The sequence below is a fragment of the Maylandia zebra genome, linkage group LG1 (assembly GCF_041146795.1).
Source record: "Maylandia zebra isolate NMK-2024a linkage group LG1, Mzebra_GT3a, whole genome shotgun sequence".
Lineage (NCBI taxonomy): Eukaryota > Metazoa > Chordata > Actinopteri > Cichliformes > Cichlidae > Maylandia > Maylandia zebra.
In genome coordinates this window covers 7,515,014-7,528,999 of record NC_135167.1, presented here as the reverse complement: position 1 = coordinate 7,528,999, position 13,986 = coordinate 7,515,014, and the positions used below count along the sequence as shown (strand labels likewise).

The following is a 13,986-nucleotide window of genomic DNA, read 5'->3' as shown; positions in this document are numbered from 1 at the left end:
TGTCTGCTGTGGTTTGCTAACATATGTTAAGTCATTGTTCTGCTTTAGAGCATTGTAGGTCGTGCAATACTTTTAGGTAAAGCCTTGTTCTGTTTATCGGAACTCATTTCCCATATTTACAGGAATCATGCTGGATGTTTCTGCATGTGCCGTTTGGAAGGTTTGAATTGCCGTTTTGTTTAATATACTCTGTAAACTGTGTGCAGACAGATTTTTATCTCTGTGAAAAATAGGAGGCTATGTGGTAACATCCTCTACTCAGAAGTATGAGGACTTTGTCCTTTGCCCTTGCTGAATTTAAAAAAACGCATGTTTAATTTTGTAAACGTGTTGAAATGCAGATGGTGAAGTGATACCTGATTATGAACTGAACCAGTCTACAGACAAAGGTCACTCAAAGAAAAAGAAACAGCAAGATGATGGTGTATTTCGCAGGTAGTCTGATGCACTTTGATCAACTTTTAAGAAAGGTTAACTGGAATCTTCAACACCTCCTATGTGTAATAAATCAGCCCAGTTAGACAGAGAACCTTGTACACATTTAATATGAAAAAACACAGGACAAGGTCGAAGAAAATATAAATACGATTTTATATGAAAGTTCTGATAAAATCTACACTTAGCTGAGATAAGTGTTTTTCCTAACAGGGAAAACTTGCAGAGAAGAATGTTTCTAACCCAACAGATTATTTTTTATTAATTTTTTTTGGTTACTATGCCGATTATTTCAGACTTGAAATTAGATTAGATTGTATCTACTTTTATATTTTTTTAGCTGCACGTTACACTTATTTTTAACCCTCTGAATTTCCCGGAGGAACCCACCCGAGGGATTAATAAAGTTTCATCTAATCTAATCACTTCGGGGTGTTTTTACCTGCAGTTAAACTCAAATGATTTGAATTGCAGTAATCAAAAAGTAGTATACACTGCAGTATAAAGCTGCATTTCTTTAAATGTAAGGATTGTTTCTGCAAGAAACAAGGAAAGCTAGAACAGTTTGACCGTTCTTTTCTGCGTGCAGCTATACAAAAAAATGTCGCCACCTACTGTAGACCAGTAGGTGGCAATACAGAAGAGTCCTTGACCAATCAGAAGTATTCATCGCTTCAAGCCCCATCCCCAAAGTTTCCATGCTTTGACAAAGTACTGCCTACCAAGTAGGGACTTGGGGGGTAAAATAATTTCCCCAGAGTTTAATTTAGACTCAGGTGTCTGCAGTGGAAATGCAGTTGAAATTCCTTCAAGAGTTTCTACTCTCAGGGGAAAGCTCCTGTGGTTAAAAAGTGACGTGTATCTCTGCAGTCAAGGCCAAGTTTTCTGTTTGTGTCTGCTGGTTTATGAATTTAGATTCATTTTTTAAAAAGCTAATAAAATGCTGAATCTGTATCAGATGTGTTCCCTCTGTTGCTCGCTAGGCAGACTGTTTACCTTCAGGAAACAAAATCCTCCTTTACTACAAGTGGACTTTAAATAGAAACCAAAAATCTTGCCCCCTGCATTTGTATATGCAGATCAATTTATAGAGATTGCATGAAAGGTGCAAAAAAGTGGATATGATATAATATATATAAAGTATATATCTGACCTTCTTCACACTTGGCCAGCAGCCTCAACCACCCGTCGACTCATGAGCAACTTTTACACCTGTTCTCTGAGCCTTTTCTATCTGTGCTGTGGTAGTGGTGTTGGGGTCTGTTTGACACAGAGGGAGGAGGACAGCTGTCAAAACTCACAGTCCCCTGCTAGTTGTGACAGACAGCTGTGAGGGGGGTGGAGTCTGAGGAAAACTCCCTGAGTCCACTTGTGTCACCAGCACTTGCAACTCCAACATTCTCACGCACGTTCATTTTTGGATTGTCTGCTAATAGCGGAAATATGACGTAAAAAGGGGCAAAATGTTTTTGCATCGAGCCACCAATGCACTGTGGTCAAGACTAAGCTCTGTTGCAGCAGTTGAGGTCAAAGGTCAGTGTGGATTTGGTATCTTAACTGAAAAGATCTATTGATGTCATGATATGGCAGCCTTCCCCTTTAATGTTTTCTGCATGTTGTCTACATGTTGTAGTATGAGCGAGCAGGATGTGGTTTGCCCAGTTGTCATGTAGGAACACGTTGGTAATAACTAAACTTGTGACCTTGTTTCTTCTCAAAGCAGAAACCAGAAATAATCCTGCGCCTGTCATGTTGTGGTGTCTGCTGCAGGACTCATAAAGCAGTGTTGATGCAAATATGGAAACTTTAATTTCCCAAATATGATTTAAACTGCTGACTCCTTTGATTACAACGTTTCGATTGAGACTTCATGAACTCTTTCAAGTGCTCTAATGAGGAATGATTATTTTCTATAGTAGTGATACTCAAATCTGTGCTGTATTACGCAGTTGAGTTCCATCTTTAGTTCAGCCTCTCAGCGCAGGAATGTGCTAATTAGCGAAAGCAACTTGTCAGTGTCTGAAAAAACATATGGACTTTTGCTGCTCAATAAGTACTTGAAGCAGCTTATTTATCTGATATTTTCATGTTTTTGGATTGTTTGTGTCAGGCTCAGACTATTTTAGATAGAAGTGACGGAACCACTGTGTAAGAATTTACAATTAAGGAAGTCTCACAATCTTTATGTCAGGATAGCACCTACCTTTGTCCATTGTGACACACTATTCAGTGGTATCACTCGACCCAAAGTGGTGATGTCCCATTGGCGTTGTAATTGGGCTGATTGAAACATTATGAAACCATAATGTTTGTCGGTGCTGTGATCTGACTACCCTCCTTTCATTAAGAGCTGACTGTGTCGACCTGCTCTCTCTGCGATGTTTGTTAAAGGCGCTCATGGTTATTCTACAGAAAAATTGTATACCCCCACTCCCTCAAGTCTAACAACACTATGATGTAAAGAGACTCCCCACCCCTGACGGGTGCTGAATTTTATAGGGTTATGTTTCTGCCAGCTTCAGGATTCCTCGAGCCATCCTTTGCTGGTGTTGGTTAATTAATCTACTTTTATTTTTAGTCTTGATTTTGGCTGTGAATAATTATGAAAAACAAGATAATCTGCTTCTGCTTTTGGGTTGTGCTGAATACAGGGCATGCTTTATTTTAAATATGCCCTTTTCTGTGGCATGTTTAGTTCAGTTTACATTTATTTATAGATTTGTATTTCTCCACTTGAATTATATCTCATGTATGAGGCATCTACTTGTACCCACTCAGCGACACAGAATCCAGGCTCTTGAAGCATGAGCACATACGTATACAAAATCTAGCTTCCTCTTGCTCACATGAGTGTAGGGGATGCAAGTCTTCCCGGGGGATTAAGAATGACTTCCGGTTTTTGAGCAGAAATAGATGTTTAAAAAAAAAAAATCATAACAACACTGAGCAAATGATCTCATGCAGTTTTTCTTGGCTGCTGGCTAAAGTCAGCCCATTGGTAGATGTCTGTGCCTGAGTACAGGCTTCCTCTTTTAGTTTGGCCTGGAATATTATCTGTGCATGTCCTTACATGTCCAAAAAGCTGTAGCCCCAGAACCTTGTTGCATAACAGTTGTTGTATTCTGTGCTGACTTTAGATTTGGCTGTTTGTAATTCAGTGAGATAGAATAGTGGGTGTAAAGTAAAAATGGCTTGTGGTGAGCTGCTACGGGTAAAGAGCACAGAGACTTACTGAGAAAAACTAACGTGGCATCAGCCGAGGCCTGAGAGTGACTACTTTAAATAGTCATTATTTAAGTAGTCAGTGTGATACACGTGATTCTGACTTATTATAGTTCATATCATTGTGGCTGATATGAACTCGAGTAACTGTCTGCTTGATGTCTGTAATTTCTATCGATCAAGCAACAGAAGTAAAAAATTACTTCTTGCTTTAAAGCTTACAATAAGGTGCAGACTTTGTAAGCATCAGTGTCCATTTGGCCTTAGGGTGACTAATGCAGCTCTTTCATGAAAGCAGTTTTGCAGTACTTCAATAACCGTTTACGTTGTCTATCTCCGAGTCAGATTTTAACTTCAGTTCCGCCCTGGTACCTTTATGAAACCCACAAACACTGGTTGTTTGCAGTTGAGCACAGACTGCTTTGGTGAGGACAGTCAGCCATTGATCCACCAGGCTTTTCACACCTTCTCAGATTCCCACAAGTCTTTTCACTGATGTCTTACAGACCTGCTTGTGTTTTAGAACAAAGAATGAAGACTTATTGTTTTGGAAAGAAGGTGTGTGTGTGTGTGTGTGTGTGGGGGGGGGGGGGGGGGGGGTCAGTTTAACAGCCTCTGTTGAGAAACTTATCAGTGAATGTATTTTAAATCTGATTTCACAAGAATGCTTCGTTTCTCCTCTGTTTGATTTTAACCCTGCGATGTGTTAAATGTCGTGTCTTTCAGGATCCTCAGAGTCTTCAACATTTTCCAGTTTGCCCAGTAGGACCAGCAGTGCCACCAGCTGCCCCTCTTCAGCTCACAGAGACTCTGGCAGTGACATAGAGAGCTTCCTGAACACAGAACCCGGATATGACAGCATCTTCAGAAAGGTCTGACCCCCATCAACTTCAAATCAATGTTAAAGTGCTCAAAAACAATTCTTTTAAACTGGTTTAATTATCTGTGCAAAGTGAGAAAAGCAAATGAGGACAAATCTGTGAAGAAATATATATTTAAAAATGTAAACAAAAACATTGCCACTATATATGCTGTAGAATGAACTTCTTACACATCCAAACTGCAAACACATCAATCATTAAATGTATAACTGAGGAAAAATGTAGCAGCCAATTCCCTGTTTACTAAATCCTTGGCTGGCTGTGGTCCAAACATCCGGTTCAGTTGCACTGAACACCAAGAATATATTTTGCCTCTGCAACTATTCCTATAGGGATTATATACTATATATGAAGTATCTATTTTCTCAGTCTGTGTCTGTTTTTTTATTTATTAGTACCCTGAGGCAGAGATGCCAAACATCTACTAAGCATCTTTTTAAGCCGGCAGCTCTCCTCCGCTGCTGGGAAAGTGCAAGCTGTGGTCCCTGCTGTCACTCTGCTGCTGTTGAAAGTCTGTTTGAAGCCAGGCACCCTTTGGTTAAAGTTGAAACACTTGTATCTCTCAGTTTCTGCTGTGTTGAGCACTTGAAACATGCTCATTGTAATGTGAACCGTATGTCATGTTTGGTGCAAACAAAGCCAGAGAAGAGAATATCAGCTGCCTGGGAGTATACAGTGTGGTGCTGAGGGTTGGGACACTGTACATAGGCCGTGATGGGCAAAATGAATCCGCGCAAAGACTACAGAAGCTAAATTCTGAAAGAGAGGATTAACGTCTTTGCTGCTCTCTGAAGGGAAACGCTTCTTTTGTGAAATGTAATACTGTAAATGTAGAATAAAGAGGACATAGACGGTTTCAACAGTCGTGACTTATCTGAGTTTAACATGTATGTTGTGCCATCAGATAACATTTAAAATCCTGAAATAAAACAAAGTTTAAAACTCAGCTGGGTCCTTCTCTTATAGCACTGAAGCTGACGTTCACATGCACTCTCTGCCCTTGATGTATGCTCATGCGTTGTCCGACTCCCAGAGGAAGTTGTGTTTGCAGCATAAAGCAGATCTTTCATTCGCAGCTCTCCGACAGAAGCAGCTCTATGCTCGGCCCTCACACTGCAGCTGGCAGCACAATAGACCCAGTTAAAGCTCACACCTACAAATTAACTCTAAATGGACTATCCCAAACCTGTGTGTGTGTGTGTGTGGGCAGTCGTTTTTTCCCACCATTCCCAAAGAGTGGTTTTACTAAAACTATTTGTTTTCCGCGTGCTTCTTATATTATAGAGCTGTCAGGTGAAGACTTGTCAAGAAATCAGCAAACTATACACAAGCATATGGCTAATTAACTTGCAAGAATACATATTAGTTTACACATATGCGGTGTACGTACACTTTATATTTGCCAACTGCTAACTGCCAACTGTCTGTGGATTTGGATCACTAAAATGGTCCTGTGACAATGACAAATGGACTTTAAAAAGACTATATATCACTAAGAAGTGTTTTCCTGGGAAAGGTTTGTTTTAACAAGGTTGCTATCATTTATTGGTGTTTGTTATAATGCCAGTGTTGCTATAAAGTGGCGCTGGCTCATTATCCCTAAGCCATGCCATTTGGTCCTCATTATATTCCATTCCTGTGGGTTAAATGGCTCTTCAGCTTACTCTTAATTCATCTCATGCCTCAGTGAAGAAATGCTGATGGATATACAAAGTGATAGCCCCAGTAATTAACAATGATTTCAAGGACATCTGTTTTGCTGTGTTATGTTTTATTCATATTTATTATGCTGTGTTGGAGTGCCCTTTTTTTCCTGTTCTGTTACATTCTGCCCTTAAACTGCAGGTGTAATAAAATGGCAAAATCACATTATGGATCTTAAATAGTCTCCTGTTATTGGGGTTGTGTGGTCCTCCATATAGAAAACACTACGCTACTTCCAGATGAACAGAATGAACCTTTTGGGTCCTTCATATAGTCCTATTGTTCCCTTGTAGGATTGTAGGATACCGTCACCAAGGCCAGGGTTAATGTAAGGTGGTGCTATCCACTCTGTGTAATGTGTACCATGTGACCCAAGCAAAAATAGAACCAGCCAGTGAGAGGGCAGGAGAGCTTTGTTCACTTACAATAAATGATTTAGCCTTATGCACTTAGGGACCATAAATGGATAGATATCAGCTGAGCAGCTGTTGAGACATAGCGTCTGCAGGCTTTTTTGTGGGATTTTTTTTGCCGTTGATTATCACTAATTCCTCAAGTTGTCATCCACAACCTTGCCTCACAATAGCTTAGTAAGCACACACATGTTCTCACGCTCCACTTCCTGTGGTTCTCAGAGCAGAGCCAGACTCTTCACACTTTCAGTTACTGTTCACGGTTCACAAGCGCATTACTTGATTAAACCTGGAAATTAATACTTTACGTGGAAACAGTTGCATTTACATGTGTCCGCGCTCCCTAAAATAATAAATCAACATTTTATTAGTGTGGCATTGACTTCATATAGTGCTGATTTAGCATACTGGCTCATGATAAACCATAACTTTTTGATGGTACAGTAATGCTTTAAAGTAGTGTAAAGTTATACCTTTTCTCTTTTTGGGATGTCTTTCAGAATGATGAACCTGTGACTGGAGGAGACAGTGCCAGCGAGGTTTCGGTCTCCTGCTCTTCCACAGACGACACCGCCAGCGTCGGCCCGACCAGCTCCAGCCCGGAGGGCAGCCAGGGCCTGGGCTGCAGCTGGAGTCCAGAAGAGGGCATCCAGACCGTGGCACCTACCACTGAAGGACTGGACAGTGAAGGTGGAGAAGGAGGAGGGGCAGGAGAGGCTGAAGAAGAGGCCAAAGATAGAGTAACTGAGGTGCCGCGGCGTTCCTGTCTCTTTCGTAACAGCAACCGTTCCCTGTCACCTCTTCGCCGCCACAGCTGGGGTCCTGGAAAGAACAACGGAGGAGACGGAGAGATGAACCAGAGGAGGTGAGAGTGATGAATACTGGGTTCTTCAGGATGAATAATGTCTAATTGCATTGTTGATGAAGTGGATGTAGAAATAGAAATGTTTCTCCTCCGTCCTAGATACTGGCTGCTGGTGTTAATCTGGTGTTAGTCAGTAGATGTCAGCAGACTTGATGTGTGCCTCTTTCAGCATTATTAGAGCTTGTTGATGTCAGTCCTTCTGTGCCATGTTGAGTGTTTCCTCTTCATGCTGTGAGCAGCTGTGTTGCCATTTGTCTTGCGTTGGCAGGGAGCTTCCAAAATTGTACACACAGATGCTTATAAACAAATGCACAGATACGCACTTCAACATGAACACATGTTCTCACGCTTTCACATTCAGAGCCACACTGTACAGTTGTCACGAGTTGACAACAAGATTATTTCACAAACATCGGTTCAATAGAAAGGCTAACAGTGACTTTTAGAACGGGACTCTTAACGCTGTTTTGTCATCACTGCTCAAATGATTGGCTCTTAGCGATGGTCTGTAGAGGAATTTACATGCAAGTTTCTTTTTAATATCCCCTGTCTTATTAAGTTTTTCCTTTTGACAGTAGTGTATATTTCATATGTGCATCTGTGTGTTAAAGCCTGACGATACTGGAGACCATTACTCATTCACAGGGAGTCTAAAAGAAATCCATTAATCATATATTGGCCATTGTTTTTAGTATATGGCAAATGGCCAGGAACTTGTATAGCACTCTTCTACTCTGAGTACTCGAAACGTTTTTTACTACAATCCTTATTCACACAAGTACTTTTTTCTTATACCTTACGTCTTACGTTTGTGCACATGCTCACGCTCCGATGGATGCACTGGGGCAACTCCGGTTCATTATGCCCAAGGATATTTCAAGATGCAGATTAGAGTAGCTGGGGATTGAACCACCGGCCTTTCAGTTATTAAGTAACCTGTGCTGCCTCATGAGCCACAGAGCTTAGATGTATATATGCAGGCATTGTTTTACAGCAACTTTTGATATCATTATTTACTTTTTAGATAAAATTATTTATTTCAAAAGTTAGGCAGCAACTTAATGTAAAAATGCCTCTTGCCTGCATCACCATCTGCTCAACTGTGATACAACTTTGCAATGTATTGGTGGCAGTTTTCCCGCTTTAAGTGGAACTTTAGAGCATTTCTATCCCACAAACGGAGACATGTCACACATTGTGATAGGCTCTAGCTTCCAAACACTGGAGGACAGTGTTTGGAAGTCTGGCCTATACCGGATGGCCATGAAGAAAGCATGCATGGTTAATATGCTGTCTTGTTTTGCTACCCAGATTTCCTGATCATAATAAAGTCAAAAGCTAGGCTCATTTCTCCAGCTTTGCTAAGTAACTCATATCATATCATATCATATCATTATAGATCAACCTAAATAAGGACCAGTCACATAGAAGCCTACTGACTCGCTAAGTAAAATCATAAAGAGGGTACTGCGACCTCCTCTAGTCAACATGTAATAGTGGATTAACAGGTGTTATTAAAGGAGGGAAACCCTCCAAAAAACGGACGGAGCAGTGGAGCAGCCAAGGGAACAGAACGATATAAAAACTGTATCACAACCCTGGCCAGGGAGAACACACAGTAAAAATCTAAATAAAACATAAACACACTAAAAGTCCAGTGGGGTCAGCCACGGCGTTAAAATCCAGCAAAATCGGAGCGGGCAAGGAAAACCCGGCGGCGTCCCCGGCCGTCCTGTCAGTCTCTCTGATCCGGAGTGCCCGGATGGGCAGAGCTCCTAACTCTGCCCGCCGCTTTTCTGTGGCACGCCAGCACTATGGTCTCACCGTCGGAGGTAGGGCGCTGTCCCACTCCAAACTAATCCCCCACCACAGTGTCCTCTGGCGTCAAGCTATTCCAGCAGCAGCACAGCTCTCACTGCTTCTCTACGCACTGGCCGTCATATGCCCTCGCCACGTACTGCACACCAACGCCGCCCTCTGCTTGCGGCCGCCGCCGCTGCCTGCCAGCATCTACTCCGCCATCTCTGCTGCCCTGCTTCTCCTGACCGGCTAGGCCCTCTTATTGGGCCTCTGTGACCTCCCAGGTCTGCCAAGTTTGTAATCAGGGAGGGGTATAGTCTCTCCAGGACAATTCAACAATAAATAAAATAAAAGCATGCAATAAAACAAGAATAAAACACTATACAATATTAAAATATTAGCAATAATAAAACACAGCAACTCATGCGAGATAAAAATCTAGTTAACTTGTCCATTTCCACCCCGTGACAAACACAAACCCAAAATGGAGAATGTTTGCCTTGAAAGTAAAAGTCGTGGCTTACCATTTCACAAGGTGCAAATTGATTCTTCTATGCAAACTACAGGAAACCGTGGCAATCTGCTAGCAAACAAAACAATTGCAAGGAGGTTTTTCTTTAGTGCAGCACCATATACGTCGTTGCAACTTGCAACAGTAACCGCTCCAGCAAACACTCGCCAGCCTGTCAGGGAATACACATTTTTCCCTATAAACAAAGGTTACCAGGGGGTTTGCCTGTGTGTGAGTGGGGTCTAGGACACATATTTTTTAAAAAAAGACAAAATAAATGTAATGAGATTTTAAATTATGAGAAAAACAAGATTTCGGAATGTCTCGTATAGTGTTTGGTGACATTTTAAAGTAACAGTCTAGCATTTGGTAATTATGCTTATTTGGTTGCCAAAGATTATTAGGAATCCACAATAAAAGGGACATGAGTGTTGCATAAGCCCTACTGAAGCATTTGATCTGTTCAGTCCACACAAACTCCATCCTCAGACAGAGATGCCAAACAGATGTCTGTCAGCACAGAGGAGCTGAAAGGAGCAGCTGGTCTAAACAGAAGTTTACTGGATAAAGGCAGCTTTCATGTGGTCGCAGCAGGAAGGAATCATCGATACTTTTAGATACAGTGTGGTATTATGGTGCGTTATGTTCGTCAAGTTCAGTAAATTTGTTTGGTTTAAACAGCTGTCTGTGGAGACATCATGCACCACAAAGTGTGCCTGAAAAAATTGACTTAAAGTGTGAAGCAAACAAACGAAAACATGGGGCACCACAGATGCATTCCTCAGAGTCTCTGCCGATGATACAGAGTCCTTCTTCTGATAGATTTGAAAGAATGAAAATCTGTCTAATTTCTGAGGTGGACAAGTAACCGACTGCAGAATACTCTTTGAAATGTGAAGTGGCCTTCAAAATAGTGTTACCATTAAAAACCGGGAGGCTGTTATCATAGTTTAGCACAGACTGGAAATAAAGCCTGGTAATAGGGTACCAGTGCGCCCACACTACTCTTAACTCCTCCGGTACCAGCAACTCTAAAGTTCACTAATTAGAGGATAGGTTATCTTGCTAAATGGTATCACAGGGGATGAATGCACAAGGATAATTCTTGTCGGAATCCAGTAACATCCTTTAAAGTTGACTTCAGAGGTTGTCCACTGACCAGCAGAGACTCTGTCCTTCATGTGGTTATGATACAAATAGGGTTTCTGCTCACAATACTCAACTGGAACTCTAACTTTGAATCCCAAACATTTTGTTTGACACATTTCTGTCTATTGAGTGTTTCAATTCATGCTGTGTTATTATCAGTTGATTAGAAGATGTACAGTTCCACGAAAAAGAACATTTTCACAGGATTATGTGCAGTCATGTGAAAAATAAAGTACACCTTTATTGCTTTCATACAAATTAAGAGGGAATGTAGCAGGTATGTGCTGATATTCCAATACACTGGCTTCACTAGTCATCGGCAAGTGTGAAAACCTCTATAAAAGCTCAAGTTTTAAGAATCTTCCGACCTTCCAGTAAATTCACACCAAAGTCAGATCCTGCAATGCCACAAACAGAAGAATGACATCAGACTCTGCAGGCCTCAGTTGGCCTTTTAAATGTTAAATTTCATGGAAGTACAGACAAAAAAAGACTTCTTTGCCAGGACAAAGCTTAAAAAGAATATGAAGCACAACTTGGCTTTGTAAAATTGCATCTGAATAAACCACAAGACGTCTGAAACATTGTCCTTTAGACAGATGAGGTCAAAGTGGAAATGTTTGATAATAATTCACAGCTCTATATTTGGGGAAAGCCAAACGCAGCATATCAGCACAAACACCTCATACCTGCTGTCAATCACTGTGGTGCAGGGGTGATGATTCAGTGCTTTCCTGTTTTTACTTTTTTTTCTTTGGGCACCTTCATTTGCAATCACTAATGTCCACAAACCTCAATGAACTGAAACAATGTTATAGAGAAAAGTTGGCCAGACTTCCTCCACTAAAAAATGTGAGAGAGTGATGTGTGATGACTCATACATGAAATGATTACTTCAACTTAGAGCTGCTAAAGGTGCTTCTACAAGCTGCTGAATGATGAGATGCAAGCTTTTGCCTGTGGAAACTAGTTTGTACCAGCAATCTCACTGTGAGGTGGGAATACTAAACATCATTTTGAAACTATGAGCCAAGATATCACCACAATTATTTCATGCTTATAATCTTTCATCATTTACTCTGAGTACAGCAGTCTGATCACTCTTGTCTTCTCTTAGATCATTACCTATACAGTAGTAGCCATAAAAATCCAATGGTCCCATCGGCAATAAGAACAGTTCGTTGATTAATTATTTTCTTGCTGTCATGGCTTCCGTTCAAATCCCACTTCATTTCCACCTTCATCCACAACTCTGTCTCTGTCTCCGTCTCCATCACCTCCAGTTCCACTCGTAGCTCTGGTGAGAGGAAGCCGGCCTTTCACAGGAGAAGGTATTAATACATCACATTCATCAGTTCATGTTTTGTTAAGCTTGCCCTGCTTTTTAGTGGCATGCTATGGCAAATTTATGCAGTCGTGCCCTTTGTGGACCTCCCGGCTTTTAATGTATGCTTGCTGAACTGCTGTTGCATTCTCTCCGTCCCTGCAGGCAACTGCTCTGAAAAATGCTGCTCTCTTTTCACCCCCGTTGGAGTTTGTATGAAATACTGTGGCAAATGGGTGGTGGTGGCACCGCTGTTTTGTATAGCATTGGTAATAACAAGCAGCCACACAGAAAGAGAGGAGTTTAGCTCCTCTCTTTCTGGAGGCTGAACTGCATTGGCTAGAGTTTTAGAACAGACGATTGTTTTTTTAATTTTTTTTATTTTGTGGGTTTAATAACTTCCTGTAGAGAATTATTCAAAACTCTAAAACATCAGAAGACAGAAGACAGTGGGCTGCAGCAGTAAAAACAGAATGCAAGTTGTTCTCACTGCAAAATAGCTTTGTTGACTGTATGAAATGTTGCTCTTTGACCCAGAAGGAGGAGGGAGGAAGCAGTGGAAAAAAAAGAGTCAGCATCTTTCACTTGATCTTGATTATATGCAGAATAGATCTATTTCAACTCTGCTGGGTGAGCCGAATGCTTACACTCCTACTCAGAAAGTCTGTTGGATATGAAAATGTTTGACAACAGTGTCTGAAAACGGTAAAAGGTTTCTTTAGTAAGACACATCTGAAGTGTGTCGTGGTTATTGTAGTTAATTAAACTGAAAACTAAGCTAGGAGTGGAAAAACTTCTTCAGTTAAATAAAATAAAAATAAAACTAGGCTGTAAATAGTAATATATATGAAGCGATATTTTGCACTAATGACTAAAGGCTAATTAGAATTAGGTATTTATATTTTAATAACTGGTGTAAACATGTCAACTCTTTCTCCTGATTATTATCCTTTTAATAAGGTCATCAAAATGAGTTAAAGTAAGACTCAAACTAAAATGTAACATTTTTAATAAAAACTTACTAAAAAAAAATATCTAACTGAAAATAAGTTTGTTCAGGAATGGTGTAGAGAGCTTCTTGGTGATAAAAGACAGGTTCATGGTGTAGATTAGCGTTGTCAAACTCATTTTAGTCCATACAGTCCAATTTGATCTCAAACGGCAGGGACCGGTAAAGGCCATTTTATATTAACCTATGGAAAAATATAAACGTTTTCCTCTTTCTTTTAATATAAAGAGGTACAAACATATTCTGAAAATGTTAACAACTATTTACCAAGATGAAAGTGTCCTGTTCAAAAAGAAGGTGCAATTTGTCTGCTCTCATTAAAAACAAACACATCTGGACAGCTCCTTAGGCAAACCACCGCTTCGCTGTATTTATGAGTAAAAAGGCTTTAAGACTGACAATGATTCACTCTCATTAGGTGATTCATTCTTACACTGAAAAGTACAAATATTAAGCCCTTCATCTCTGAAGTATTCACGGCTGTCCAGTGGACTGGACTCTTTGTTGGGCTAGTTTGACTGAGTTTGACCGAAGTGCTCCACAAGTTAGTTAATGAACAAGAGAAAAAAACAGAAAAATAAATACAGAAAATAAAACATGAAATGAAGTTAATACAATATATTTAACATAAACAAAAACCAATATCTATACCCACCGCTAGCACTAGTGTCTT

The 13,986-nt window shown here is 40.5% G+C and overlaps 1 protein-coding gene across 7 annotated transcripts in view; it reads left to right on the top strand.

Annotated features, from left to right (window-relative positions):
* LOC101471219 (A-kinase anchor protein 13) overlaps positions 1–13,986 on the top strand; it is a 122,076-nt gene that overhangs the window by 64,962 nt on the left and 43,128 nt on the right. For 6 of the 7 annotated variants that reach the window (XM_014414189.4, XM_014414180.4, XM_014414177.4 and 3 more), the window contains exons 11-13: positions 4,384–4,529; positions 7,156–7,520; positions 12,264–12,311. In XM_014414189.4, coding sequence (XP_014269675.3) covers positions 4,384–4,529; positions 7,156–7,520; positions 12,264–12,311 — 559 coding nt within the window. The remainder of the gene's footprint in view (positions 1–4,383; positions 4,530–7,155; positions 7,521–12,263; positions 12,312–13,986) is intronic. The other variant, XM_024805051.2, reaches the window with a different exon arrangement.